This window comes from Chinchilla lanigera, unplaced genomic scaffold, assembly GCF_000276665.1.
Source record: "Chinchilla lanigera isolate Chin_1 unplaced genomic scaffold, ChiLan1.0 scaffold00034, whole genome shotgun sequence".
NCBI classification, from domain to species: Eukaryota; Metazoa; Chordata; class Mammalia; order Rodentia; family Chinchillidae; genus Chinchilla; species Chinchilla lanigera.
Window position 1 is genome coordinate 19,183,832 of NW_004955435.1, and position 27,767 is coordinate 19,211,598.

At 40.9% G+C, this 27,767-nt stretch overlaps 1 protein-coding gene and 1 long non-coding RNA gene across 2 annotated transcripts in view; one reads left to right on the forward strand and one right to left on the reverse strand.

The window, feature by feature from the left end:
• LOC106149013 overlaps positions 1-385 on the reverse strand; it is a 36,970-nt gene extending 36,585 nt beyond the window's left edge. The window contains exon 1 of the long non-coding RNA XR_001234890.1: positions 64-385. This is a non-coding gene — a long non-coding RNA (uncharacterized LOC106149013). The remainder of the gene's footprint in view (positions 1-63) is intronic.
• The window catches only part of Slc22a15 (solute carrier family 22, member 15), a gene marked incomplete at its 5' end in the record, with an annotated part of 76,581 nt that continues 48,814 nt past the window's right edge, over positions 1-27,767 (forward strand). The window contains 2 exon segments of the mRNA XM_005389035.2: positions 1-93; positions 12,905-13,117. Coding sequence (XP_005389092.1) covers positions 7-93; positions 12,905-13,117 — 300 coding nt within the window.

Below are 27,767 nucleotides of genomic sequence, written 5' to 3' on the forward strand. Positions count from 1 at the left end.
GCGGCCATGGAGGTGGAGGAGGCGTTCCAGGCGGTGGGGGAGATGGGCATCTACCAGATGTACCTGTGCTTCCTGCTGGCCGTGCTGCTGCAGGTGAGTCCCCAGCCCGCCCCGGCGAGGCGGCCGGCTCTGCTCTGTGCCCGGGGCGGCGCGGGGCAGGGCGCGGAGGGCAGGGCGGCGCGCACAGGCCCGAGTCCCCAGCGCGAGGGCGCGGGCAGAGCCTCTGGGCTTCTCTTGGGCCTGCTGCCCTGGCACCTCGGGTGATGAAAAGGCTGTGGGGGGTACGTGGGCCCGGGGGCTGGTTAATAAGGGACGCACAATTACATCACCTGGAATACACTGCAAAAGCGAAAGGGAATTGTTTCCTTAACCTGTGGCGCTGTCACCTTGGAATCCAGGACACAGCCCTGAAAACTGCACACAAAAGATAGATGGAGGACGGCCTCCTTCAGCTCCTACCAACTTTTCCTGGGTTTGAGGGAGCTCCCTCTTCCAGGGTCTTCCTCTGCATAGGGTTTATGTCTGAGTTATGCTAGATCATTTAGCAGTCAAGCTAGCTTTGGGTTCAGACTTGTGTAAGTCGAATAATGCCATCCACAATGTGTGGTTAACCTTGCAGAATCGCTTCTTTGTGTAAAATTCCCAGAACCTACTTGCAGCCCAATTTGAACTTACCGGTTCCATACACTAAAGGTCACTAGGGATTAACATTGCCGGGCAAGAGTCACTCCTCTGCCAGTCTAAAGGGCCCGTGTGCCATCAGTTGCTTCTTTCATTATGTGAAAGACATTCCATTCAGAGTTCTTTGTGAGTGTCTCCCCCTTATATGTAATATATGAGCCTCTCCTTTATTTCTGTAGTGCATTCTTTGAATGAGTGTATGGCATATTCTTAGGGCAGGGGTTCAGTAGTGAACAAATCTGATTCCTGTTCTCAGGAGGCTTGTGTTCTAATGGCAGTGGGGTGGGGCGGCCCACAGTTAAAAAGTTAGTTAATGTCTGTGGGAAGTAGAGGGTGGTCTTGGGTAAAACCACGGGTTCGCAAGTTCTCTAAACCTTGCATAAGGCGGGGGCTCAATAGGAAGTCTAGGGGTAAAGGGTAACATAGATTATCTTTGTTCCACTAAAATATTTGAAAATTCAGTTGATTTCATTGCCAGCCAGAAAAATGGCTCAAATGATGGGCTGGTATATGAGACAGTTCTTCCTCTTAACAGAGCAACTGTTCCGCTCATAAATAAAGCAGTATTCTGAAATTCTTTTAGGCTCGTTGTTTTAGGTTTAAATGTATTTTCTCCGTGGAAGAAAAATGTTTATGCTAAACCATAAGAGTTTCTAATACAGAGAACACAGAATTGCAGTTATGATGTCTGATCTTCATGTATAGTGGTTTCTTGGTCTCTAACCAACAAGTCCAGGAACATAGAACCTTACTGAATAGTCCCACCTCACCACCTCCCTCTTCTTGCCTTCCACTTCCTGTGTCATTTCGTTCTCCCTTACCTAGAGAGGTAGACTTGGAATAAGTCTGTCTTGAGTGGAGTGTAGTATTGATAAGGATGGTGTTCTGGGTCAGGACCTGTTAGGTTTCTTTACTTGCTTTTGTTTATTGTTGACTCATTTGGTTTGAGTTTGCTACCAAAGCCCATGACAAGATTGTTCCCTCAGCTTTGGCTGACACATGACCAGTATTCTTACAGAGCAGGTCTCAGAGTGACACTGGTCATACTCGCCCGTTTGTCTTGGAGATGTGGACTGGGGAGGTGCCCGTTCCTGTACCAGTGGAGGAGTCCAGGCAAGGGTGATGCCTTCACAGCTCGGATTTCCCTGTCCCATTGAGATGCATGACGCAGGTGGTTGTAGGGCCCCTAGAGCTATCCTGGGAGAATGGAGCTCTCCACAGACCTCCACGTTGTGTCTGGTTGGAAGTGTTCTTGGAGAGCTGGTCTATGAGTAGGAGTGCTGGGTGACTATACACAGTTGTATGAGGGATGATAGGATGATTTCATGTTTCTTGGGGTCCTTCCTCTAACAGAGGATAAGTAAAAGGTCCCTTTCACAAAGTTTGCTTAAATAGAAAGAGTGATTATTTGCTTTTACATCAAGGAACTTGTCTTACCATTGCCTGGGGAAGGCGCAGACCATTTCCACAGTGACGCTGCTAGAGAGAAGGGTCCATGGCTTTAGCCCTTTCTGTACCTGTGATAATGGTTTACCCCAGAGAAAAGGCATGGGAATGGTGGGATGCAGTTGGAAACTTCATAGACCCTTTTGTTTTCCTCCTTCAGGACCATTGCTATTATTTTAAAAAATGGTTTTTAATTTTCTGTACTTCAGATATATCCAGGTTCAAACTAAGAGAATAGCTGGGTGTGGTGGCGCATGCCTGTCATCCCAGCACTTGGGAGGCTGAGGCTGGGGGATCAGTGCAATTTCGAGGCCAGCCTGGGCTACATAGTGAGCTCAAGTCCGGTCTGATCTGCATAGTGAGAACCTCTGTCAAAAAGACAAAAACAACAACAACAAAGACACAACAAACTAAGAAAATAAAACTATATATCCAAATCAACTCTGAAGGTCTTAGGTCAACTGATTTTTTGAATTACCCATCCAGTCGAGTAGATCATCAAAGAATTACTTCACTCTCTGTTTCCTTTGCTAGGAGACTTGCCTTCACACTCCTTGCAAATACAACCTTGAATCTATATTGTTCACCTTTCAGAGATATAGAGAATAGATGAGGATTTTGCCAATTCTCTGTGGGATGATAGGATGCAAATGGTTTAATGACAAAGATATGTGTTCTTAATGTACATGAAAGAAAGTTAAAGAGAAAGGATTACTTTATGTAAAAGTAGTTGACTTTTGAATAAGCAATGAGATTTACAGTTTTACAGTTATAAAAATTCCTATAAACATCAAAATGTATTTGCCTTTCCCAAGGTCAGAGCTACTCGTGGCACTGTATTTAAATATAAATAATTCCGCAGAGCTTCTGACTCGTGGTCTTTCCCAGTGGTATTTAAGGGCTGATGCCCATTGTTATTGTTTGTGTATATATGTGCTTGCTTGCCAGGCTGTCTGGATGAGGCAGGTTGAAATAAAATTCTTGCTTCTTGCTTCTATTAGACATAAAACAAAAATGGACCCTGCTTCTTTGCCTGAAGCCAGAGGCTCCAACCTTTTCATTTTCCCAAGGTTATAGTATAATTTGCACAGAATTTAAAATATCCATTAACCAACAAGACATGTAGCTTGTAACAAGTATTAGTTTCGCCAGCAAAACTGTGATGCTGTGCTGTGAACCTCCTGTTGAGGCATAGTATTGAGGTGTTCAGGAAGGCATTACTGTTATGTAACTTCATTTTTCAGATCCTAGAACTACCAAAGCATTAATGGTATCTGTGCAATAAACATCTTTTCATAGCACTTTAGAAAGCAGACTGAGTGAACAAGTATTTTATAGAAGAGGAAACTGTCAGAGCCAACACAGGAAAGGTTAGGGTTTGTTCACTTACGTGGTCATCAAGAACAGGCATACTAATGTGACTGTAAAATACCATTTCCCACTTATTATATTAGCAAACTCCAGAAGTATGAGTATGATAAAAATGAGAAATTTAGAGAACAACTAGGCATCATCTAGTTAATTGAAAACCCAGCAGTGAACTCCTGGGTACACAGCTTATAGTATATCTTGGACCTGTGTATAAGGATACAATAATTATAGACTCTTTGTAATAACACAAATTAGAAACTACCTGAATGGCTTTTAAAAGTGAATAGATAAAGTGTGAGATAAATTTGGTAGAACTTCATTAAAGTGAATGAATTGAATCTGTATACAAACGTAGATGAATCTCTAAAGCACGTGTTAAATGAAACAAGAAAGCATGGAAAATACAGTATAAATTTGAAATGTTGAAATATTAAGTGTTTTTAGTACAGACTTTAAAAACACTTAAAACCTCACTGTGCGTGGTTTGTGAGCATCAGCACATGAAGTGGAGTAAGGAGACTGGATGGCCTCTTGGGAAGGAGGGCTAGATCGAGCTGTAGGTAGGATACAAAAGAGATCTGCTGTATTGTATTTTTAAAATCTGAAGCAAATATGATCATTTTTATGATTTATTCTTATTTTATTAATTTTGCTTTTCCAAGCCACAAAATTGGTAAAGACAAGAAGATGGATGTATGTGGAGAGAATGCTTCCGTTTGTGCAGTAGGAACCATGGTTCATTCTTTTTGTTGATATTCCTTTAATCAGTGATGGCTACGAGTTGTGGTCACTTAACACCACATGGGACAGAGTGGGGTAGAGTGTGTTTTGTGCAAGGTGCAGAGCACTGTTCCAGTCTGCCTCCCTCCCTGCTGTATTTGTCACCATGTCCCTCCCTCCATGGGCGAGTAATGGGAAGGTTTCCTTTCGATGAAATATGGCTGCAAAGGTAGCACCAGTGAAGACCTTATTGTACCACAGTTGTTAAGATCAGCCCTCAGCACTACCAGGGCTTCAGCCAGGATGAGAACCTGTGGCATTAATGAGAGCTGCTCCCTGGTGACCTCAAGCCAGGTGACCAGCTACCGGGATTCTGTGCTGGTTTGAACCAATTTCTGCTGCTTGCAGTTCTACCCTCATAGTTGAGTTGAACTCAGGCAGTGGCCTGGAGCGCGAGTCTGTTGAGTCTACAACGAACTGGAGCGTCTTTGCCTGCATTTCTTCTGCCATTTATGTGGGTGGGGCTCTGCGGTCCAAAGACCAAAGCCACACTTGGTTTCAGGAAGTTATTGTCTTTAGGCAGACACTGCCCCCTGGTGTAAAGCGGGGAAGTTGCACATCTGTCTGATCTTCCCAGGACGTTGGGTGGCTGTGGAGATAATTGTAAGAGACCTCTACAAGGTGGAGAGTGCCCCTTAGGGCCTAGTACTTCTCAGGAATTGGGGCATTCTTTGAAAGCGGGCGTTCTTTCCTGATACTTGTGCAGCACCCAAAACTGCAGGAGCATGTACCCAGACAGAGAAGGTATTACATCCCCCAGCAGCACAAAGGAAGTCGTTGCAGTTGTGAAAACAGGCAAGGTGAACAGGGCAGAAAAAGTACTAGGCTTGAGTGATGCACTGCTCTGATGCAAGATATCTGAGTGGGCTTAGGCGAATGACCCCTTAGCCTTTGTTGTGCACTAGGAAATGGCTGGATCATGAAAGTTGAACTCATTTTGCAAGACTGAAGTTTCTTAAAGTTTCTCAGTGCCCAGTAGTGAATTGCATAATTACTTGACTGAGTCTTTCCCAATACTCGCTTGGTTCACCACTGCAGTTAAAGGGTTGTCTTAAAGGAAAGAGGTCATCAAGTCTGACAACACATGGCTACACAGTCTCCTCTCTGACTTCTGTGTCCAAGTGCTCAAACCAGCTAGTGTCATGTGGTATTCCATGGAGAGTATATGGTGATTGTAGAGAAAGACAAAATAAAAGGAGAAAAATCACCAGAGCTTCTATCACCCAAGTAAATCACGCTCACATTTTAGTAATTACCCTCTCAGACTTTTTGTTATTTAAATATGCGTCTTCATCTGTTTTTCATCTCCCAATTTGGTCTCTTGGCAATATTTTGAATGCCTTGATGTGTTCGTAAATGAACAACCTCATATTTTTTAGTAGCTGCACGACTCTTCTCCAGCCCAAACTTCTGACTCCTCTCCTCTTTCTCCCCTGAGACTCATTGTTTCCATTTTACGGATAAAATAGAGGTTGTTTGGTGTAAACTTTCTAAATCTTTTCCTTTTACTTCAAAATTAACTTTTATCCTCACCTATCATGTTCCTCTCAGGAGAGATTTCTTCTCTATCAAAGCCACATCCAAGAGGAAGACATATTTCTATGTCCAAAGATAGCACTCCACTTGTTCCTTGAGTCCATATTATTCCATGAAATATTTTTAATCCTGTCTCATTCTGCATTCTCAAAGAATATAGATAGCACTTTGCTACCCAAAGAGCAGTCTATTCTTAGTAATTACCCTCTAATTACTAAGAGTTAAGTGCTATTTGAAAATTGTTTTATATAGCATTAACTCATACATGGAGAGAATTATTCCTGTTAGTTATTTAATCCTTATGTTTACCTAAGGAGAAAGTCTCATTTGAAGCTAGAACTTCTCAAAACATTTTCAGATATTTCTGTGTTAACAAAGAAGAGAACTAGAATTGCAGAATTACAGATGGCTCAGACGTCAGCAGAAAATGTTATCTGATAACATGTCTATTTAATTGTATTTATTGTTTATTTTCTTTTAAAATTTTTAAAATTATGAAGCATTTCAAATGGAAAAATGCAGAGAATAATGTCACAAATACACTTGTCACTATTTCCAGATTTAATAAATACTAGTATTTTGCCATATTTGTTTGCGGCTGTGTCAGTCATAATCCAGCCGGAGAGGAAGGAAGCAGAACTGCTAGGATGGAGATGTGCATGTGCACCTGTGTGTGGTTATGTTTGTAACTGATCAATAAAGTATTATAGAAATTTGACAACACTATAGTGGGACCTGGTTCAGAAGTCCTTGTAAGGCTCCAGTCTGAGCGTGTGATGTTGGAGCTCGAAGTCTGTGGGGCAGGCTGTTGGGAAGGGAAGGGAAGATGATGTGGAGCCCATCAGACTTGATCATGTGTGTCATTCTCACTGCCTGCAACCTAGACGAGCAGATGCCTTTCATCAGATCCTTAAATACATGCCTGGCCAAGGAGTTGAGCAGCTGAGGGAGCCAGAGGAGGGAGGAGCAGTTGCAGGCCCAGCTGCTGCGCCACACCCATGAGGTGAGCCAGCCAGTAATGACGGGAATGTGAGGCGCCGAAGCCCCGCCCCATGCTCTGAGCAGAAGAAGTAACAGCTGAGCCTTCGCTTTCAGCGCCCCCAAAATCTTGCCTGCAAATCTCTCTTGTGACCCACCTTGGATAAAAGTATACTAGTCAACACTTGCCTTTGTAACAGTGTGGGGTTTTGTTTTTTTATTTTATTTTTCAGGTCAGGGTCTAGCTGTGTAGTTCAGGCTGGCCTTGAACTTGCAGTCGCTTGCCTCAGCCTCGCAAGCTCTGGAATTACAGACAGATACCAACACACCTGCTACATTGTATTTATTTTTAATAATACTCATCTGGCAAGTGATACCACTTTTTATTTTTGTTAATTTATTTGTTTTAAAATATTTGAATTCCTTTTTTTTTGTTTGTTTGTTTTTTTTTGTTTTTCTCCGGTACCAGGAACTGAACTCACGACCTTGCGCTTGCCAGGCAGGCGCTTTGCCGCTGAGCTAAATCCCCAGCCCCCTTGAATTCCTTTAAAAGAAGACTTGCATGGATATTCAGATGACGAAAGCTGAGTAAACCCTATAGTATTTCACAGGACCCCAAAAATATATTCTCGACTCTTTTGGTTCTGCTTGGGCTGTTGCTTTTGCCAAATAATTCCCTCTCCTGAGTGTTGTTTTAATTAACTCCTTAGCAGTCTTTCATTACCTTGTTCAAGTATCACATCCACAACTTTTTCCTGATTCCCTTAGGTGGAATTTACATCTACTTTCTTGGTGCTCTCGTGAATGTCATTTCCTCTGTACCTCATTTAGCTTTCATCACAGTCTGACTTGTATTTATAGCTTTGGATATGTTTGTCATCTTCACTTGAGTGTCTGTGTCTGGAGGGAAGGAAAGTCAGAACTTCTTAACCATTTTTGTTATCATCTGAGGTGCATAATATAATATGCTGCAGAGTGCTGGTGCTTTGCTAAATTTTTTAAAAAATTAAAGTGAAATAACAGAAGGAGGGGTGGTCAGGTGATAACATTCCCACTTTACTTGAAAGAGAGAAACAGATGCAGATAAAATAATTAGTCCAAAGTCTTAATTAATATTGGGAACAAAAACAACATTCCAGAATTATTGGTTAATTTATTTTTATTTTAACCACACCATTCTTTAAGGAATCAATTTGAAAAGCACATACGATAGGCCATGTGCATACATGTGGTTTGGAGGAAGTATGTTTATGTTTCTTTCATACATGACAAGTCATTAGAAAATTAGAATTGAATTCTACCTATACAAGTAATGATACAAAGCAGTATTTTCCCAGTAAATAATACAGCCAGCACTGCATTGGACAGTAAGGGGAGTGGTCCACTGAGGCCTTTAGAAAGGAGCTGAGGCTGGAGAGGAGTGGGGAGGTCATTTCAGGTGGAAAACGTGTAGCAGAGAGACTGCTCTTCTCTCCTTGCTGCGCAGTGTGGCCCAGACCAATAGCATTGTTGAAGCTGATCAGAAATGCAGAATCTCCACCTCTACCCCAGACCTTGTTTCCGACTCTGCGAGCTAATTTTTGGGAAGCACCATACACACTGTCTGTGTCATGTGGCACAACCTGCTACGGACTAGAGAAGCATCCCCTCTAACCCTCAAGATAGGGTAGTATAGTTACGCACAAGTAAGTCAGAAAAGGATGTACCATTAGCATCAAGTTTTATTGGAGCAAAGCATGAAGTTCAGAGAGATTTGATTTTCTTCACGTTCACTAGAGCTGAGGTTCAGACTCAGAGGTACGGACTCACATGCTTTTCACAGCACACAGTGAGCTAAGTCGTGCTTGGGGAATCAAGTAGGCCAGCACACAGAGCTTGGATGTGGACAAGTTAGCAGTTGGACCATGTGAAATTTATCATTTCTCCATTAATATGTTTCATTCAGAAGAGCTTCCTGAGAAGTTTCAGGGAAACTGATATGGAGGCATGGTATGGATGGATTAGAATAGGGAGAAGAGAATACTTACACTCCAGTTATGCAGAATATTTAAGTGCTGAGTCCTATACACAAATTATATGGTAAGTCAGTCTTCTTAGTTTCTTTTTGTGTTTCTGGGACACCTACAAGTTAATGGAGGAACAGTTTATTTTAATTCAAAGTTTGTAGAGGTTTCAGTCCATAGTTGCCTCCAAGGCAGAGCAGCATGGAGGGGAGAAATGGTCCATGGCAGAGGATGCAGGAGGCAGCAAGCAGCCTGCATTTTCTCTTTCCATTTATATCCTATCTAGGCTACGTGTCTATTGATTGGTGTCACTTGCACCCAGGGTAGGGCTTCTGATTTCAGTACATCCTTCTGGCCATGCCCAGAACTATGCTAATCCAACTAGGGGCTAATACAGATATTCCACATCCTTAATCCATGTTCACACACCCTAGATCCAGCTGCTTCCAAAAAGCCCCACCTAGGAGCACATGAAGCTTTGAGGGGCCATCTAGACACAAGCCATAACATCAGGCAGCCATTGAATGCCGCCTTTGTGCTGGGTACTGTGCTCATGATCCTGCCTTCGTGATTGAGGTCTTGCTACTGCATTTGATACCTCAGTACTAAATGCATAAAAGACTAACAGTAAGGACAGTAAAATCATCTTTGATGTGCCCTCCGCTTATTCCCCCTGAAAAAGGCTCTGGTCCCAAAGTTAGGTGGCTGTCATTCTCATCCTGGTTTTTGTCATTAGTGTTACTCAAAACCTTGAATGATTCACTTAATTGCTCCATATCTCATTTATCCTCTTTTGCAGAATAAACATCATACTCAACCATGACTTCACAGTGCAAGATATTGCGGTGATATAATTTATGGGACACATTATAAAAGCTTATAATGGTGTCAATATAAAATTACTTTTAATACTTCACTTTCTGAAACTTTCAAAATTCCAAACCTCTAGTGCATTTTAGTCACTTTGCTAATTATAATTACATTGAAAGGGAGAGGGAAAAGAAAAAAGCTCCAGCCATCTGTGGCACTTGTCCTTCCCTGAAGGTAGAGCCAGAGATGATGATTTATTTGGGATGTTGTTCGTCCCACTCGGAAAGAGAATGGATGGTGGTTTCTTATTGTGGCTTTAAGGCCCATCTGCTGATGGTTACAATTTCATTAGACAAAAATATGTGGGTAGATGTGTGCATGGAAGTGGTAGAGTAATAGTAGAAGAAAAAATGAGAGGATGTTTTTGTTTGCTGGGGAAAAGGTACAGGATGTGTGAGCTATGTGAGATGGTCAGAGTCAAAGGTGGCACATTAGGGAAAACCACCTCCATGTTCTGTGTGCAGGTGGTGCGTCCCCATGGCTAATGCAGGGCTAAGCTATCTCTGACTACCTATAACCATGTGATCTGTGTATGTGGCTCGGGATGGAGCACCTAACTAACCTGTATGCAGAGTTTAATCCTCGCTTCTCTGACCGAATCTCACAATGCCCATTGCATAGTATTTATCGCACAGTATAATTGCTGTCTACCTACGCTGTCTCCCTCATGGCCAGCAAAACCGAGCATAGCCATAGATCCTTTTAAGGTTTTGTTGAGGCTGGCGTTGTATAGAAGAGCTGCAGGTTTACCTTGGATGTGTGTGTGTGTGTGTGTACACACTTGTGCATTAAGTGGGCTAGGGAGACCCTGCAGGGCAGGAGGAGGACAGAAAAATAGAAAATGTTTACTGTGCCTGCAGATTGCTAGACATGGAACTGTTTAATGCTGTTTAATAAGGATAATTCTTATTAGCTAGGTTTCCTGCATTGTGATTCTCTGTACTATGATTAATGGTTTATTTATATCAGCCCCAATTCTTCATTTTTAACTACTTTCTGTCAATTGTAGTGTTTGCTGAGAATGGTGACCTTCATAATGAAACACGACTCAGATGAGAGGACCCCTTTGAACATTGCCCCTTTTACTTAAAACATTGTGTGTCATAGAACAAGACAAAAGCACGATGTGTTCGTATACACTCAGTGGAAACCTGGACTAGAACTGGCATGTAGTTAGCACTGTAGGAGCATTGCTGTTATTGTTAATGGTCCATCTTTGCCGCCTACTCATTCCTTCGCCCAGTGTGTAGGCCCTGGGTATTTGTTTTGGGAGCCAAAGGTGAGTAGACGTAAATATGCAGTGCAGAAAGGAATGTGGGCTCCAGGCAGTCTACATGGAGCTTTGTGGGTGAGCAGAAGCAGGGAAAGATGTCTGGAGGGCTGAGGGGAAGGCAGACGGCAAGAAGGCCACATCTGCACTTGCACCTTGGTGGACGGGAAAAGTTCAAACGTTCAGGGCAGGACAAGGGACCTGCCACATCGCATGTGATGTGCACAGAAGTAGGAAAGACCACATTCAGAGAGATTATATGGCTAGTTTTCTTTGCCTGACTGAAGGCTGTTCATTCAGCAGCACATGTGTTTTGAGTCATCTCAGAAGAACTCTCTTGCCCCCTGTTTTCCATGCCTTTATACCCATCAATTAAATCCCAGAAGATTGTAATCAGGGAGGGCAGTCGCTAAACAGATGAAGATGACTTTGTAATTATAGCTGCTGCTCAATGTGTAATCTGTCTGTTCTTGGAATTATTAAGGTTTTTATTTTTATAAGCTTGTTGCCTCCTATTCTAAAACATCCTTAATTGTGTGCCAATAGGGGCCAGGAAGCATGTAAACTGGGGGACATGTTTTCTCTTGCATCTTATAATAAATCACAGCACATACTGGCCTATGGCAGCCTTGCATGTCTCAGAAGCCCATTGTCAATCGACTCAAAATAGATTGGGACTGCCTTGTATCCTCTCAGCCTCACCGAGAGGGAAAATCGCATCCTGGGTTTTACATTAGCTTTCTGTTACGATGCATACAATGTCATGACTCCTTTTCTCTTTCCTTGACAGTAATTCCATCATCTAGTGATGATAAATTACTCTGCCTCTGGCTTGTTAGCTTATCCACTTAGCTGAATATGCCCCTGCAGAAGGGTGTGGAAGGAGCCACCCCTGGAATTCTCTGCAATCTGAAGAGGAAACTGTTGAGGAGCCTCTCCACCTTGATGCGCCTCAGTCGGCTCATCTATCCACTGGGCTCGTTATCACATCCCGGGGAGAAATCACAAGCTTTGTAATTTTCAGACATTTACTCTGTTTTTTATCATGGTCACAGTTAACAAGGATAGTTTCTTAAAATAAGATTGTTTCACTCTGGAGCAGACTATGCATTTTCTTAATCAATGTTGCACTTGAAATAATCTTCCAACAAAAAGAAGCAATATAAATGGAAAGCCCTAGCATACAATGGCTGCATGGGGTTTGACAGCGTGTAAACCTAGCCGTGAGTGGCTGCAGAGCCTAGAACCATCAGTGACAAATGACAAATGGATTCAATAAATACTTATTGAATGGATGGGTGGAATAGTTGTTCTTTGGTGGAGGACAACTATAGTTAAACCAAGTATAATTTCAAAAATTATAGCTAATGGTTGTGAAATAAACGTTTATACCTGGAATTTTGAACTTCTTTAGATCTTATGAGTTGTGTGCCTTATTTTTGTATCTATTCAAGTACATATTAGGCTTAATTGCTTTAATATAGTTTTAGGATATTTAATATATTTTCTGTCTTCTGAGACACTAAACTGTGTCAGAAACAGTCTTATCTAGGTCGCAAGTCCTAGGCCAAGGAGCTCCTGGCCCCCTTGTGATGCTGATGTGAGCTGAAGATGCAGTGAGGAGGAAGAAACAAGTGGAATGTTAGTCTTTTAAAATCAGAGCCAGTAATGTGGCTCTGGCCTCCAAAGTCAAACCACAGAAGGAGAGTCTCTAGTCTCACATCTATTCCAGACATGGAAGGAAAACTGCAGAAACATAAAGGGTTGCACAAGTAGAGTGCTGATGGTCCTGCTCCCTGGAGTGGGGGAAGCTTCCTCCGCACGTTTCTGCTTGGTTTCTTATGTCTCATTACTGTAGCGTATACAGACTGAAAAGCAAGAAACAGACTTTGCAAGGGTTGCAGGCTTCCCGAGCTTTCTATGTACAGGGCAAAGCCCGCAGTGTCTGGTTTTGTGTTTGCTCTTGCAGCTCTACGTGGCCACGGAAGCCATCCTCATCGCGCTGGTCGGGGCCACACCATCGTACCACTGGGACTTGGCCGAGCTCCTGCCCAACCAGAGCCACAGCAACCAGTCGGCGGGCAAAGACCAGGCCTTTGGGGACTGGCTCCTGACAGCCAATGGCAGCGAGATCCATAAGCACGTGCATTTCAGCAGTAGCTTCACCTCCATCGCCTCTGAGGTAACCCAAGGCCGTGCTCACTGCTAAAATATTATTTTTCCTTGTCTGGATAAAACCATTTTCTCTTACTGATTTGTTTTTTTAGCTGGATGTGGTGGTGCATGCCTGTAATCTCAGCACTGAGGAGGCTGAGGCAGGAGGATCGTTGCAAGTTTGAGACCAGCCTGGGCTACAAAGTGAGCTCAAGGCCAGCCTGAAGTGCATGGAGAGACCTGCCTCAAAAACAACAACAACAACAAAAAAATTTAGCCACATTTTCAAATAACTTTCTTGTAAATTTAAGAGCTAAAGGTTTTCATGTATTAAAGGCTATTATCCTATAAAAACATTCTTTTTCCTTCTTACTACACATGGGAGAAGTATGCATAGTACCAAATTAGTTAGATGGAATAAGATAAACTCCACAAGAGTCCATGGTGTCCTTTTAAATTCCAAAGAACCCCACAGTGTCCTTTTAAAAAGTAAATTAAAACTTTCATCTCTCTTTATTACATATGCAAATGTGAGCAAAGTAAAGCAAGAGAAATGTAATGACCCCTCTGTAAAGCCCGTGGTTCAATTTTTTAATCCAATCCTGTGTGAGGACCACATGGGGCACCGTACTCTGCAGTAAAGGTACAAGTGGTTCCCCTTCCTGCTTTGAAGGGGGCTTTGCTCTTGGACCCTGTCAACCAGTTAATTAATAGATTAATACCTGGAGCAGCAGCAATTTCTGGGACCTTTGCCAGCCCTGTATTCTGATTGCTGTGCTGGTCAGGTCCCTCTTCCCGAATCTCTTCAACCACTCCCCTGCAGGGTGCCAGAGTGCCTGCCAGCGCCCAGCGCCCTGCTCTCTGCATAGGTCCAGGCCTGGAGAGCATCCTCCTCTGTGTGCATATGTGTCTGCACCATGGCTCCAAACGCCCTTACCTGTCCTTACCAGCCTTTCCTGCTCTCCTTCGGGTGGGGCCTACTGAAAACAGAGGAGACCGGCTGAAGTTGATATCCGCTTGGCCTTCCCGAGAAGGCCCAAATCACTGCATTAACTTCCCAAGCAACTCCAAAGTGTTTCTAATCAGAACCCAGCCATATCTCCTCTGATCACCCAGAAACCTCCAATGATTCCCCCACTGCACACAAACCAGTAGAGACCCCAGGGCCACACTTCACAGTGTTGTCAGGGCGTTCTTTTCTAGCACCACCCAGCCCTTCAGGCTGACTCACGCCTATCCCAAGAATATTCACTGTTTCTCAGACATGCACTGGACTCTCAACTTAAACCTGTTACTGCGGCACGAAGGTCTTTACCGCTCACTCCAGCTTCTCCTGGTGAAATCCTAGCCTACCCTTTCAGGCCTGTGTTCAGCATCACCTTCCTTGTGAAACCCCTTCCCCAAAGTAACATTTTATTTACACTTCCATTACTGTTGTGTTTGTTTCAGCTCTGGTTTTTTTTTTTTTTTTTTTCTTTTAGAGTCCTTGAGGTCAGAAATGATGTTTTGGTCATATGTGTATTTCCAAGGTCTAGCAACAGTAGTAGCTATGATCACCACTAACCTATTAAAATAACAAGCAGCATTGTTGAATACTATGAGATATGATTAAAAACATGATGAATGTTATTTTTTAAGTTTGTTATAGTAAAGGACCTTGCCATTAATCCCCCTTCTTTGAACGCACTTATCCTGTTGTTCTCACAACTTTCTGAAGCAGTTATGGAATTCCTGTTTGCGAGGGTCGTGTTCGGTGTGACGAAAAGTACAGTAAGTAGTGCTGCCAGGTGCCACCCAGTGGAAAGGCCCGTGAAAGTACGGCGTCGTTATCCACCTTCTTCACAGGATCCGGCACCATGCAGCTTCTGGCTGTTCCTCAAAGTCAAAATGAACGTGAAAGGTAAACATTTTGAAACAGTTTAGGGTGTCAAGGCAGGCATGACAGCTCAACTAAAGACACGGAAGAGAACTTGTAGAACTGTTCCAGAACATGGCGAGAACGGTAGGATAACTGTGCTCAGAGTGAGGGCTATTTTGTTGGGGATGGATGGCAATATATTATTTACCTGTTTATTTTATTAGTAGATGTTGGTGGTGCCTAATGATTATATTTCTCATGTGGAGTTGGCGCATGTACATAATACATCTCAATTCTTTTTTTCTCTTCCTCTGCTGTTTTCCCTTCTCTCCCTTCTCTCCAGTTCTTGGTCCTCTTCTCATTTGCAGCTCTGTTTTCATCATTTTCCGCTTCAGTTCTCTTTTCCCATCTCCTCTCCCTCTCTTCTCTCCCACCTCTCCCCATGACTCATTCCCCCATGCCTTTGGAAAAGATCTCCCTACTTCCTGTCTTCCTGTTCATCTGTCTGCTATTTGAGCTTCTTGTATAAGAGAAACCTTGCGTTATTTAAACTTGTGTCTTATTTCACTTAATATTATGGTCTCAGATTGCATCCATTGGCAAAGTATTGCTCCATTGTGAATAAATACCACATTTCTTTTATCCATCGTCTGTTGGTGGGCCTATAGATTGTTTCCAAGATTTAGCTACAGTGTGTTGTAATCGTGCTGCTGTAAACATGGGTTATATCCCTCTAACTTTTTGGAAGATGGTAATGTATCTTTTACTGTAGTAAGTTTTAAAAATTTGAACATTCACCATGTTTCTGTACCACACCCTGTATGTCAGCCAGTATGACATTTTACAGCCCTTACCTCACTTAATCCTTGGGATAATACTGTGTGATGCACATTGTTTTTTCCATTTTATTCATTAAACAAATTGATACCTGAGGTCAAGATTAGCTAATAAGGACAGTGTTGGTATTTTTTTTTTTTTTTTGGTTTTTCTCCGGTACCAGGAACCGAACTCACGACCTTGCGCTTGCCAGGCAGGCGCTTTTGCCGCTGAGCTAAATCCCCCGCCCCAGTGTTGGTATTTGAACCCAAATTAACTGAGATGTCTGTGCTCTTAATTGTTGTACCTTTTTGAAATTTATTAATCCAAATTGATATGTTACACATCAGGTTTGTTTTTGTTTTTTTTTTTTTATAGGTAACAGTAGCCAAGTAATTTCCTTAATGTCCTTATTTGGAAATAGTTTCTGTGTTTCTTTTTTAAAAGTTTATTTTAAAAATAAAAGAAGGAAAACATATTAACAAACATACCCATTTACAAAATAGCGTAAGAACAATACACGCAATACAGAGTTACAAAGTGGTAGGAAATTAACAATGGTTGTTGTATTACGCATTGATGTTTTCAAAGGGGTTTCTCAGGAAAACAAATAGAGGCATGCAAGATTAATCAAATAAGTAATCATTAACTGTTCCTTTCAGTAAAGCGATAGAAGTCAGTAGTACAACTATGTTAGCTATCCTGTATATACATACATCCATAATTTCCCCTTCTTTCTTTTCTCTATTCCCTCACCCCAGTTGCTCTTTACTTTTGAATATTTGCCTTTCATTTCACAATGTCTATCATACCTCCTAATTTTTATTCCCTCTGTCAGGTTCTTACACTAGTGAGACAATACATTGCTTACACATGCAGGTCTGGTTTATTTCACTTATGAGTATGGTCTGTAGTTGTGACCATTTAGTTTCAAACCAACACAAATGTCAAGAATTGTACAGAGAATACCTTTATATCCTCTAGTCTCATCTGTTAACATATTTTGCTTCAGGGGCATTGTTGTCTGTCCTTATTTCTTTTAGCCATTTTAAGTTGCATGTGTCTTCTTACATCCACTTTACACCTACTTCAACGAGTGTTTCCTAAAAATGAAGACAGTCTCTTTCAATACCTTAGTTAGCAATTTAAGAGACTTTACACTGGTACTAGAGTTTTAAACTATACCAAGTTGGGTGTACCATCCATATCCAGTTTTGTCGCTTGACCTAATATTACTTTTTATAGGATTGTATTTTCTTCTAATTACATTGACTCTGGTTCACAATCACGTAATACGTTTAGTTGTCTCTTCAGGTAGCCTTTGACCTTCAGATTTCTTTTATGATGTTGATGTTGTTGCAGTTTGTATATTTTACAGTTAAAAAATAACTTTTATTTTAGGTCTGTCCAATGACTCCTCACTTGGTTTGGTTATGCTTCCTTGGTCAGAATAGTGCATAGTTTATGCTGTGTCCTTTTGAGAACGTCACATCTGGAGACATGCAATATCCATCTACTTCCCCACCATATGGTATTTGAGATTGAACCCAGGGCCTTTGCACTGATCTATATCCCCAGTCTTCTGCCTTTTATTTTATTTTATTTTTTTTTTTTGGAGCAGGGTCTTGTTAAATCACTGGGTTGCCCAAACTGGGCTTGAGTTTTGCAGTTGCCTCAGTCTCAAGTGTGGGGATTATGGGCATGCACAAACTCACGTGGCCCATCTGCCCCTTTTTTGACTACTATTGTTTCACTTTAAGGAATAAGAAATCAGTGGGGAATCACTTTCAGATTATGTAAATTTGTTCATTATCAGATCCCCAGCCCTAATTTAGTATCCCTTAATGATTCTAGAGGGAGCCAGTCTGCACAATGACAGTGGCACAGTGGTAATTAAGTCAGCATTTCTGCACATCACCAGCCTGTTCCTGCCTTGCTCTATGAGCAAGAGCTCTTTCTTCTCCCTTTTGTGTCTGTTGACCTATACTATATCTAGGTATGTACACACAGAGTTCTCTGCTTTTCAATAACTTACAGTTCTTTACACCCTTAGTTATGTTGTTGTGCAGTTAATCCTATTTACCAGTAGGAAGTTTTCAAGCTGGCTTTTATGTTCTTTGAAATTTTTTAATTAAAATTTTTATTTTAAAATAATTGTAGGCCAACCATGGTGGTGCATGCCTGTAACCCCAGCATTTGGGAGGCTGAGGCAGGAGGACTGCCACAAGTTTGAGGCCTGCCTGGGCTACACAGTGAGCTCAACTCCAACCTGAACTACATAGCAAGACCCTGTCTCAAAAATAAATAAATAATAAAATAATTGTAGACTTTCATACAGTTGCAGGAAATACTATAGAACTGAGTGTGGTGGTGCATGCCTGTAATCTCAGCACTCAGGGAGGCTGACACAGGAGGATTGCTGCAAGTTCTAGGCCAGCCTGAGCTACATAGTGAGTCCAAGGCCACCCTGGACTGTATAGTGAGACTTTGTCTCCAACAACAACAAAAAAGAACGAAAGAAAGAAAGATTACAGAGAAATTCCGTATATGCTTTACCCAGTTTCTCCAAAGAGATTAGAATATCCCAGCTAAGACACTGGCACTGATACAGCTCACACACAGCGCTTGCATCACCGTGAGCGACCCTCTTGCTGGCCTTGTGGAGCTGTACCACTTTCCTTCCACCCTTCCTTTCTTAGTTCCTCATAACTGCTGATCTGTTCTCTTAAAGTATATTTTATCACTGAAAAATAACAAAGGTGAAATCATATTGTTGGAACCCTTGAGGATTGGCTTTTTTCACTCAACATAATTTTCTGCAAATTCATCCAGATTTAGTTATGTTATTGTACTTATTTCATAAAACTTGAACTGAGATAGATCGATTCCTTCTATTTTGTTATTTTTCAATTTTATTCACCTCTTTTAATTCCTTTCCATTTCCACATACATTTTAGAATAATTTTGTAATAGTAGAAAAAACATTGTTTTGGATTTTGATAGGAGTTGCCATAAACCTGTGTATCTTTCCAGAGGGAACTGGCACCTTTATTATGTTGAGTTTTCCAGTACACATATATTATATGTGTTATTTTGGGTTTCTTGTTTTTTTTCATCATGACTTCATAGTCTTTATTATACAGTTCTTGAACAAGTGTTGTCAGATTTACACACCTAAATTTTTTGAGTGATTATAAGTGGCATTATATTTTAAATTTCAATGTCCACACCTTCATTGTTACTATATAGAAATACAATGGTTTTTGTATGTTTGTCTTGTATCCCTTGATCTTACTGAACTCACCTAATAATTTTGGGAGTCTCTGAAGAGAATTTTCTAGGTAATCATGGGAAGAATAGAGGCAGCTTTAATTTCCATTTCAAATATTATTGCTTTGGCTGGAATTTTCAGCACCATGTTGAATAAGAGAAGAACAGGCATCTTTGCCTTGTTCCAGTCACGGGAGGGCAGCATTTAGTCTTTCACCTATTGAAGTAAGTCAGCTGTTGATTTTTGTTGATGTTCTTTGTCAAGTTGAGGAAGTCTCCTCACGTTCCAGTATTTTTGAGAGTTTTTCAAAGTCATGAGTGTGTATTAAATTTTATCAGATATATTTTCTGTAACAGTTTTTTTTTGATACATCCTAATATAGATTACTCTGATTGATTTTCAAATATTGAAACATCCTTTGATCTGGATATTGTATATTTCTTCTCGCATGTTGATGAATTCTATCTGCTAATATCCTTTTGAGATTTTTGCTTCTTTGTAAAGGGTTTTGACTTGCAGCTTCTATTTTGTATTATTTTTGACTGGTTTTGGTGTCAAGGTAATACTAGCTTCATAAAATGAATTGGGAAGTGCTCCTTTTGTATTTACTAAAAGAAATTATATAGAATTAGAGTTAATTCTTTAAATCTTTGGTGTGATTCTCTGGTGAAATCTTCTAGGCCTATACATTTCTTTCTGAGGAGTCTCGAAATAACAAACTTCATTTCCTTAAGAGTATAGGGCTATTTAAATGATTGGTTTTGATTTGAATGAGTTGTGGTAGTTTGTGCTTTTTAAGGAATTGGCTCATTTCATCTAAGTTATCAAATTTATGTGTATAGAATTGCTTATAGTATTACTTTATCATCCTTTTGATAGCTGCATGTCTGAAGTAACATTTTCTCTTTTATTACTTGATATTGAGAACTTGTGTTTTTTCTGTTTCTTTAATCGTTATACAGGTTTGTTAGTGTTACTGATTTTTTTTTTAAAAAGACTCAGCATTATTATTTTGTTTCATTGCTTTTTCTCTATTATTTTTCTATTTTTAATTTTGTTGACTTGAACTCTTTGCTGTTTCCTTCATTCTGCTTCCTTTGGAATCTCCCACCTCCTTTGTCTTCCTTTTTCATGTTTTAGTGGTAATAGCTTACATTATTGATGAGGCTCTTCCTTTGCAAATGGAAGCATTTAAGTGCTATAAATTTTCCTCTTAGGACTGCTCTAGCTGTATCCCACAAATGTTGATGTATTTTCATTTTCATTTAGCTCAATGTAGTTTTTTTTCTTACAACTTTCACTTTGATTCATGGATTATTGAAGTATATTGTTTGGTTTCTTAGTGTTTGAAGATTTTCCTGTTAGCTTTCTATTGCTGACTGCTACTTTGATTCCATTGTAGTATGATAATATGATTTCCATTCTTCTAAATTTATTTAAGTTTCTTTTATGGTCCAAGGTATGGTCTCTCTTGATTAGGTTACACTGGCACTTGAAACTAGTGTATACTGTATTTTATTGTTGTTGGATAGAATGCTTTATAAATATTATTTATACCCTGTTTGTTGATGGTATTGTTGAGTTCCTATATAGTCTTGCTGACTTTATGTCTAGTTGTTATATAGATTATTAAGAAAAAAGTGTTTATGCCTTCTACTAACTTAACAGAATGGTCAGTTTTTCCTTTAACTTTTGTGAAGCTCTGATTCATGTGTTTTATAACTCTGTTGTTTGGTGCATATACACACACACACACACACACACACACACATATATGCATATATACATGTATGTGTATGTGTGTGTGTGTGTGTCCCAATTTGACTTTGACTTCTGTGGTGGATTGACTTTTAATAATTATATCATGTTCCTCTCCATGCCTGGTCATTTTCTTATGTGAAGTGTAATTTATCTAATATTTGATGTAGCCAGTCCTGCCTTCTTTGATTAGTGGTAGCATAGTTTTTCCTCCTTTTACTTTTAACTTGCTTGTATTATTTCACTATATGTGAAGTTAGTTACCTGTTGGCACTGTACAGTTGAGTCAGGTTTTAAATGTACTCTGCCAATCTGTCTTTATTTGTTATAGTTTAATATTTTACATTTAATATAATTATTTATATGTTAGAGCTTACAGCATTGACATTATTGTTATATTTTGTTCTGGTTTTGTGTTTCTCATATTTTTCCTGTCTTCCTGTGGATAAATTGAACATTTGTTTAGAATTCCATTTTGATTTATTTGTAGTTTTTCTTTTTACTATAACTGTTTATACAGCTTTTTTTAGTGATAACTTTTGGCATTATATTATATATGAATAATTTCTCACAGTTTACTAGTATTAACTGTTTGAGAGACATGTAGAAACGACATCATTTTATATCCATTTATCTTTTCTAGTTTATAGTTGTTTTACTATTTTCTACATGCTTTTAGAGCCTATTGCACAGTGCTATAATTTAACACATAAAACATAACTTAAAAAAGGAAACTGTGTTGTCTTTTCCCACAGTTTCCATTAGCCATTGTGTAGGGTAGTTCTGCTAGTGACATATTCTCTTAGTTTTCCTTCATCTGAGAAACCTTGATTTTGCTTTACTCTTGGTTTTCACAGGTTTTTAAATTCTTTGTAGCCATTCCACCTCCTTCTGGTCTCTATGAATTCTGATAAACAGTCTACCATTAAAACTTGATTTTTTTTCCCCTGTAAGTAGGACATCATTTCTCTCTTGCTGCTTTCAAGATGTTCTTGTTTTTTATTCTTAGTTTTTAGACATTAGACTATGGTGTTTCTTGATACAGGTTTCTTTGGAGTTCATACTGTTTACTGAGGTTGTTCAATCTGCAATTTATCTCTTGACAAATTGGGAAATTTTGTGCTGTTATTTATTTGATTACATTTTTAATCCTGCCGTCTTTCTCCTTTCCTTGAAGAACTCTAATGATGGTAGTTCTTTTATTATAGGCTTATAGATCTCTAAAGCTTTGTTCCTGTTTTCAGACTGTTTTTTCTTTGTGTTATCGTTGTTATTTCCTATGTTCTACCTTTAAGTCTACTGACTCTGTTCAAGTTTACTGCTTCCATTTTTTTACTAAGGTCATCCATCATATATTTTAATTCTAAAATTTCTACTTTGTTCTTTTTTTTACTATTTCTTTCTCTTTACCAGGATTTTTTTTTCATCTCTTGCTGAGTGTTATTTTTATTTTGTCATTTGTTTTAGGTATCGTGTAAGTGCATATCAAAGCATTTTTGTGATGGTAGGCTTAACATCTTTGTTAGATCATTCTCACATCTCTGTCATTTCAGTGATTGTTTTTCCCCCCACCCATGTAGTTTGAGTAATTATTGATAGGGCAAATAATTTTTAATTGAATATGCCAATTTGAGTTATTACATTATAAGATTCTGGGTTAGTCTTAAGCCTCTTGTTTTTGCTGGCTTTCTGTGACATAGCCCTCGCATAAAAAAGGGGGGGTGCTTGTCACCACCAGGAGGTGGTGGAAGTCCGGTCACTCAGGTGATCCACACTGATTCTGATGCTACAGGGCTATCACCACTGCTCGCTGCTCGGCAGGAATGAAAGTGCTGGCTCCGTACCTGGCAACACCCCAGTGGGGTTGATGCAGCTTGTCACTGCCTGACCATGGTGGAAGGCTCGGTTCCCCACTCTGCCTTTGCTTGAATGGATGGGGTTGAAACGTCATGTATTGTGTGTGTGGTGATTGACTGTAAAGCAGCTCTTACCTAAGCATATTCCATCTTGTTAGGCTGCCTCTCTTAAGCCTTAGCATGGAGAGAGCCGGTTATATCAGGGCCCCTTCATATGTTTTGCGTCCTATCAAAGCATCACTTATTCACTAGAAGAGGGCTGTTTTAAGGTACAATATGTATTACCTGTACAGGTAGTGAGCCTCAGTCTCCAGCAGATGCTCCAAGATGTGTCAAGAACTGCAGGTGAGGGTAGGGCTGCCCTTCTGCAGCTGGGTGATATCAGCACACTGCTCCTGTGGGCATGATTTAGAAAGAATTATCTTTGGAGCACCTCACAGGCTAAACCGTCTGTGTCACCTTAGTGAGTCCATGATGCTCTGCAAGGGTGGCTGTGGCCTGTCTGCTGTGCTGATGAAGAAATACAGGTAATATTGCAGGCCACTACCGGGGCGCAACTCTGTCTCCACATTTCTCAGCTGTGATGAGACCATGCCATATTTGAGCAAAGCTTGGGGGTAAGAAAATGAGTTTATACCATGCAAGGTTTTGTAGGAAGAAGAGAGTGACAACCTTTCAGTGACTACCTTTCAGTGCTCCCTACCTGAGGCCTTTGGTAACTGCCGCTAACAGCTCTACTGTATAGGTTAACAAGAGTAGCAGATTTAAAGTATTTGCCCTATACCATATCCCTATGAAGCTACAGGTTTGAGATTCATATTCTTTCCATTACTTCCCTGATTTCCAAACATGTTTTATGAAAGAATAGAACCCTTTAGTTTTAAATGGTATCTACATGGCTTATTAGTATTTTAAAAAGCTAGCCACTACAGTGTGAAGAGACAGACTAAAAAATGAGAGAAAATCCTTGCGAGCTCCTCTTCCAACAGAGGATTAATACATATAATATATTAAGAGTTCAAAAAAAAAAAACACCTTGAGGCTGGGAATATAGCTCAGTGGCATGGTACATGCCTGGCAAGCACAAGGTACTGAGCTCAATTCCCCATTCCAAGAAAGAAAAAATCCAAGCACTCAAAAAACTTAACACCCAAAATATCAAATAACCCAATGAATAAATGGGCAAATGAGTTGAACAGACATTTCTTAAAAGAAGAAATACAAATGGCCAATAAGTATAGAAAAATGTTCCATATCTTTTTCAGTTAAGGAAATGCAAATCAGAAGTACATTGAGATTTCATCTCACCTGTCAAAATGGCTATTACAAAAACAATAAATGTTGGTAAGGTAGTGCAAAAAGGTATCCTTCTGCATGGCTGGTGGGAATGTAAATTAGTCCAGCCACTATGGAAATCAGTACAGAGGTTCCTCAAAAAATTAAAAATAGAGCTACCATTGGATCCAGCTCTACCACTCTTTGGTATAAACCTGAAAGAATTGAAGTCAGCATACTAGACCCATATTTATTGCAGCACAATTCACAATAAGATACAGAACCAACTTAAGTGCTCACCAGTAGATGAGTGAATACTGAAAATGTGATTTTATATATATAGATAGATATAGATATAGATATACCATACATGTAATGGAGTATTACTCAGTTGTAAAGAACCGAACTTTGCCATTTACAGGAAAATGGATGTATCTGGACATGGTGTTGAGTGAAAGCCACACTCAGAGAGACAAATATCACATGTTCTCCCTAATATGTAGAATCTGAAAAGGATGACAGGAAAGAGAAGGGAGACTATTAGTAGACAAGAGGAAGAGAGTAAGTAAGAGGTGGGTGTCAAAGAGTAATGTGGGGATGGATATGATGTAAATACACACATTGAAAACCCAATATTTTATAAAATTAATAGGCATTACTAAGGAAATGAAAAAGCCATAGAGCTAGGTGTTTTGCTGTAGTCACTGTGGAGAGTCAGGGTGCACTCCAGGCCCCTCTGCCACTGCTGCCCTTGTGGAGCCCCAGAAGCACTTGCCTAGAGAGCAGAGCAAAGAGCTCACTCTGCCTGGGCCACATCTTCCTTGGCAGTGAAGTGACAGTAGAAGTATACATTGGTGGGAACTGGCAGGAATGCATGCTTGCACCGTGATGCTGAAGAGATTGATACATACACACCGGCCTGAAAACCAGGTAAAGCAAATATCTTCCCACTGCCAGTCACCTCTCGAGAGTGCCTCTGGCAGGCAGAATTCTAGGAGCGAGGGGAAAACAAGAATATTTATGTTGTGACTTGAAAATTTAGAAAGAGAACGTGGGCTCAGAGTAGCTGGCAACTGTCTCAGTGTCCCCCAGTGAGTAAGTGGAGGAGCCTGGTCACTGATTCCCGTGGCCCTTCCACTGGGACACAGGACAAGCAGGCAAGGGGGCAGGAGGTAGCCCATTTATGAGTGGTGTCTCGTGCTTGCTTTCTTCAAGGGGATGTCACCCAGGATATTTCTGTTAGACTTAGGAGGACCTTGACTGGCAGTCCTACACACACAAACCCACTCAAGAACCGTGGAAATAATGATTCAGCATGGTTTTATTCTCAGTCCTGACTAAACATACATATTTCTTGGTATAATAGAGAATAACAAAGGAGCATTTAATAAAACTAACAAAGCTCCTGTTGTTCAGCAGTTCACAATGCATCCAGAGCCCAGTGCCGGTGCTGCTACCCACAGCTCTTTCAGAGGAGGTGCAGGGAAACCTGACAAGGGCCTTCTCTGCTTTATGTCCCCCGACAAGTCCTTTTGTTTTATTTTATTTAGAGGTACAAGTGCTGTGTCCATCTGCATGCCACCCTCCCCCTGTTCAAAGTGCGAGCTCTCACACCTTGCTCCTGCCGTGGATGTTGGAGTCCTGTAGGGGTGGCGGTTGCAAGTCCTGGTGGCTTGCAGTGGCTGATATCAGTGGCTTGCAGATTTCCTGCCAGTGCGTCCAAAACCAGAAGTCAATGGAGAAATGGCAGCAGGGTGTAGAATAATGACAGTGGTGACCAAGGGTCAGCTGGGGCCCTCAGCAGAGGCAGGGTGGCACATCAGTCATTCATCAGCCAGCGTCATTCAGAACACCGGTCTCCACGCTGACTTGAGTTAATCTTTATTACGGTGAAGTGCAATTCAGACCTTCTTGGTGTTAGTTTTGATTTCCTGTCTAGTTTTGCAATTGCTCCTCCAGTCTGGAAAATGGGAATGCTGAAACAATGTGTGGTATATAAATAATATTATATTTGACTCTTATTGAAATTATTTAGTATAAAAATAAAGTTAAAAAGAAATTCTTCTTTGTCTATAACATAAAACTCCTGAAAATACATACCAAGATAGAGTCTACAGAACTAACCTATTATTTAGGATATAATGTTAAAAATACACATTTAAGACTCTTTCCTTGCATCTTATTGGATATGGGTCAGGCCTTGCAGAACTTTTTTAAGGAGGGTTTGGGGAAGGGTGAATAAAAGGTTAAGTAGATGTGATTAACATGATATTTAATGCAAAAGATCTCCCTCTAATCTAGCAGTCTTGACTGTTCTAAAATGAGCTAATAGCCATTGGGGTGAATTTATGTAGCAAATTGCTGTCTGCAATATTCAAATTATTCCCTGAGCTCTGACTCACATAGAAAGCACCAAATATCACAGAGACACACAATTATCATGCTTAATTAATGTTTGCAACCAAAAAGTGTAAGGTTGGAATCTTTAATATCACTGTGGATACTGAAGAGCTAAAATTGACTGACTATTGTCTTGAGATTAATATATTTTCCCCTAAGCCATACCCTGGGGTCAAAAGACAGAGTATTAAAACTATTTGAAAAATTCACTGCAATTAATTGCTTTAGGGGCTAATTTTTTTTTAATGTCTTGCTTCCTTACGCCAGTACTACTGATTGTTATAGCCTGCACACTTCACCCATTAAGTGGTAATTCAGAGTGACAACTACATTGAAATGAAGCAAGTTAGTTAATCACCATGAAACTGTTCCCAGGAATACCCTGCCCAAGCTGTCCCTAATCACAGGAGGCCTCTGATTACCTGATTTTCTCCTGAAGTGAGCTTTCCATAGCTGTAAATAAATAATTTTTATGAGAAATACAGGAAATGGAAGGGTGGAAGATTGGTTGGAACTGGTGTCCGAGCTGTTCAGAATTTTTCACAGCAGAGCAGAACCAGCTCTGTAGATATGTATAGCCCTTGAAGTCATGTGCAGGGGTGTTGGGGATTTGCTGTTTATTACAAGCTGGGGCTCAGGCCTGTGGCAGTTGTCATGTGACTTGGTTTTCCCCAAAGTATGACTTTGAGTCGCAGGAGCTTGATGAAGAGCCATGTGCGCAGGCATGTTTGCCCATTTTGCTGGGCTTGCCCGGACAGCCAGGGGAAGCTCACCGTTGTCTTCCTTCTCATTGTGATGAAGTGAGCGCTGACCCTGACTTGGCCATTTTCTCATCCCTGAGACACAGTACCCAACAGCCATAATTGAAGAGATGAGAAGCAGTGTGCGTCTCTGACCAGGCGCCCACCTCATAGCAGCGCACGCAGGTCTGCTCCTCCATGGCCAAAGCCACTGACGAGTGCAGCACTGTCGTGATGCTGTCACGACAGCCCTGCTGAGTGACGAGGCTTTGAGGAGACAGTGCAGGTCCAGCCACAACAGCCCGAACGGCCATGTGGTCGGTCCCCCTTTCAGGAAAGGCTGAGCCCGTGTTAGTGAGCTACTGTGGGCTGTGCAACCAGGTGAGTGAGGTGCCACTCTGGCCACCCCTGCCATAGCCCCTGCCTGGTTCATGGGTTCATTGATGAGTGTGAGCCGCCCACAGCACATTTCCTCTTCCTGTGTGATCATATCTGTTTCTCCTGGTTGAGATATTTATAGACTAATTAAAGCTTTCAGCAGCTGAAGATAAAACCAAAGTGTTCCAGATATCAGATTGGCTGCAGGAAGAGGGAAAGTCCCCTCATGTTTGCTTCCGGAAGAATGCCATTTGGCACCTCCAGGAAAAGATAGCCTGTTAGTTATGTCCCTGCATCCCTGTAAACTCACAACTTGATGCTTAAGT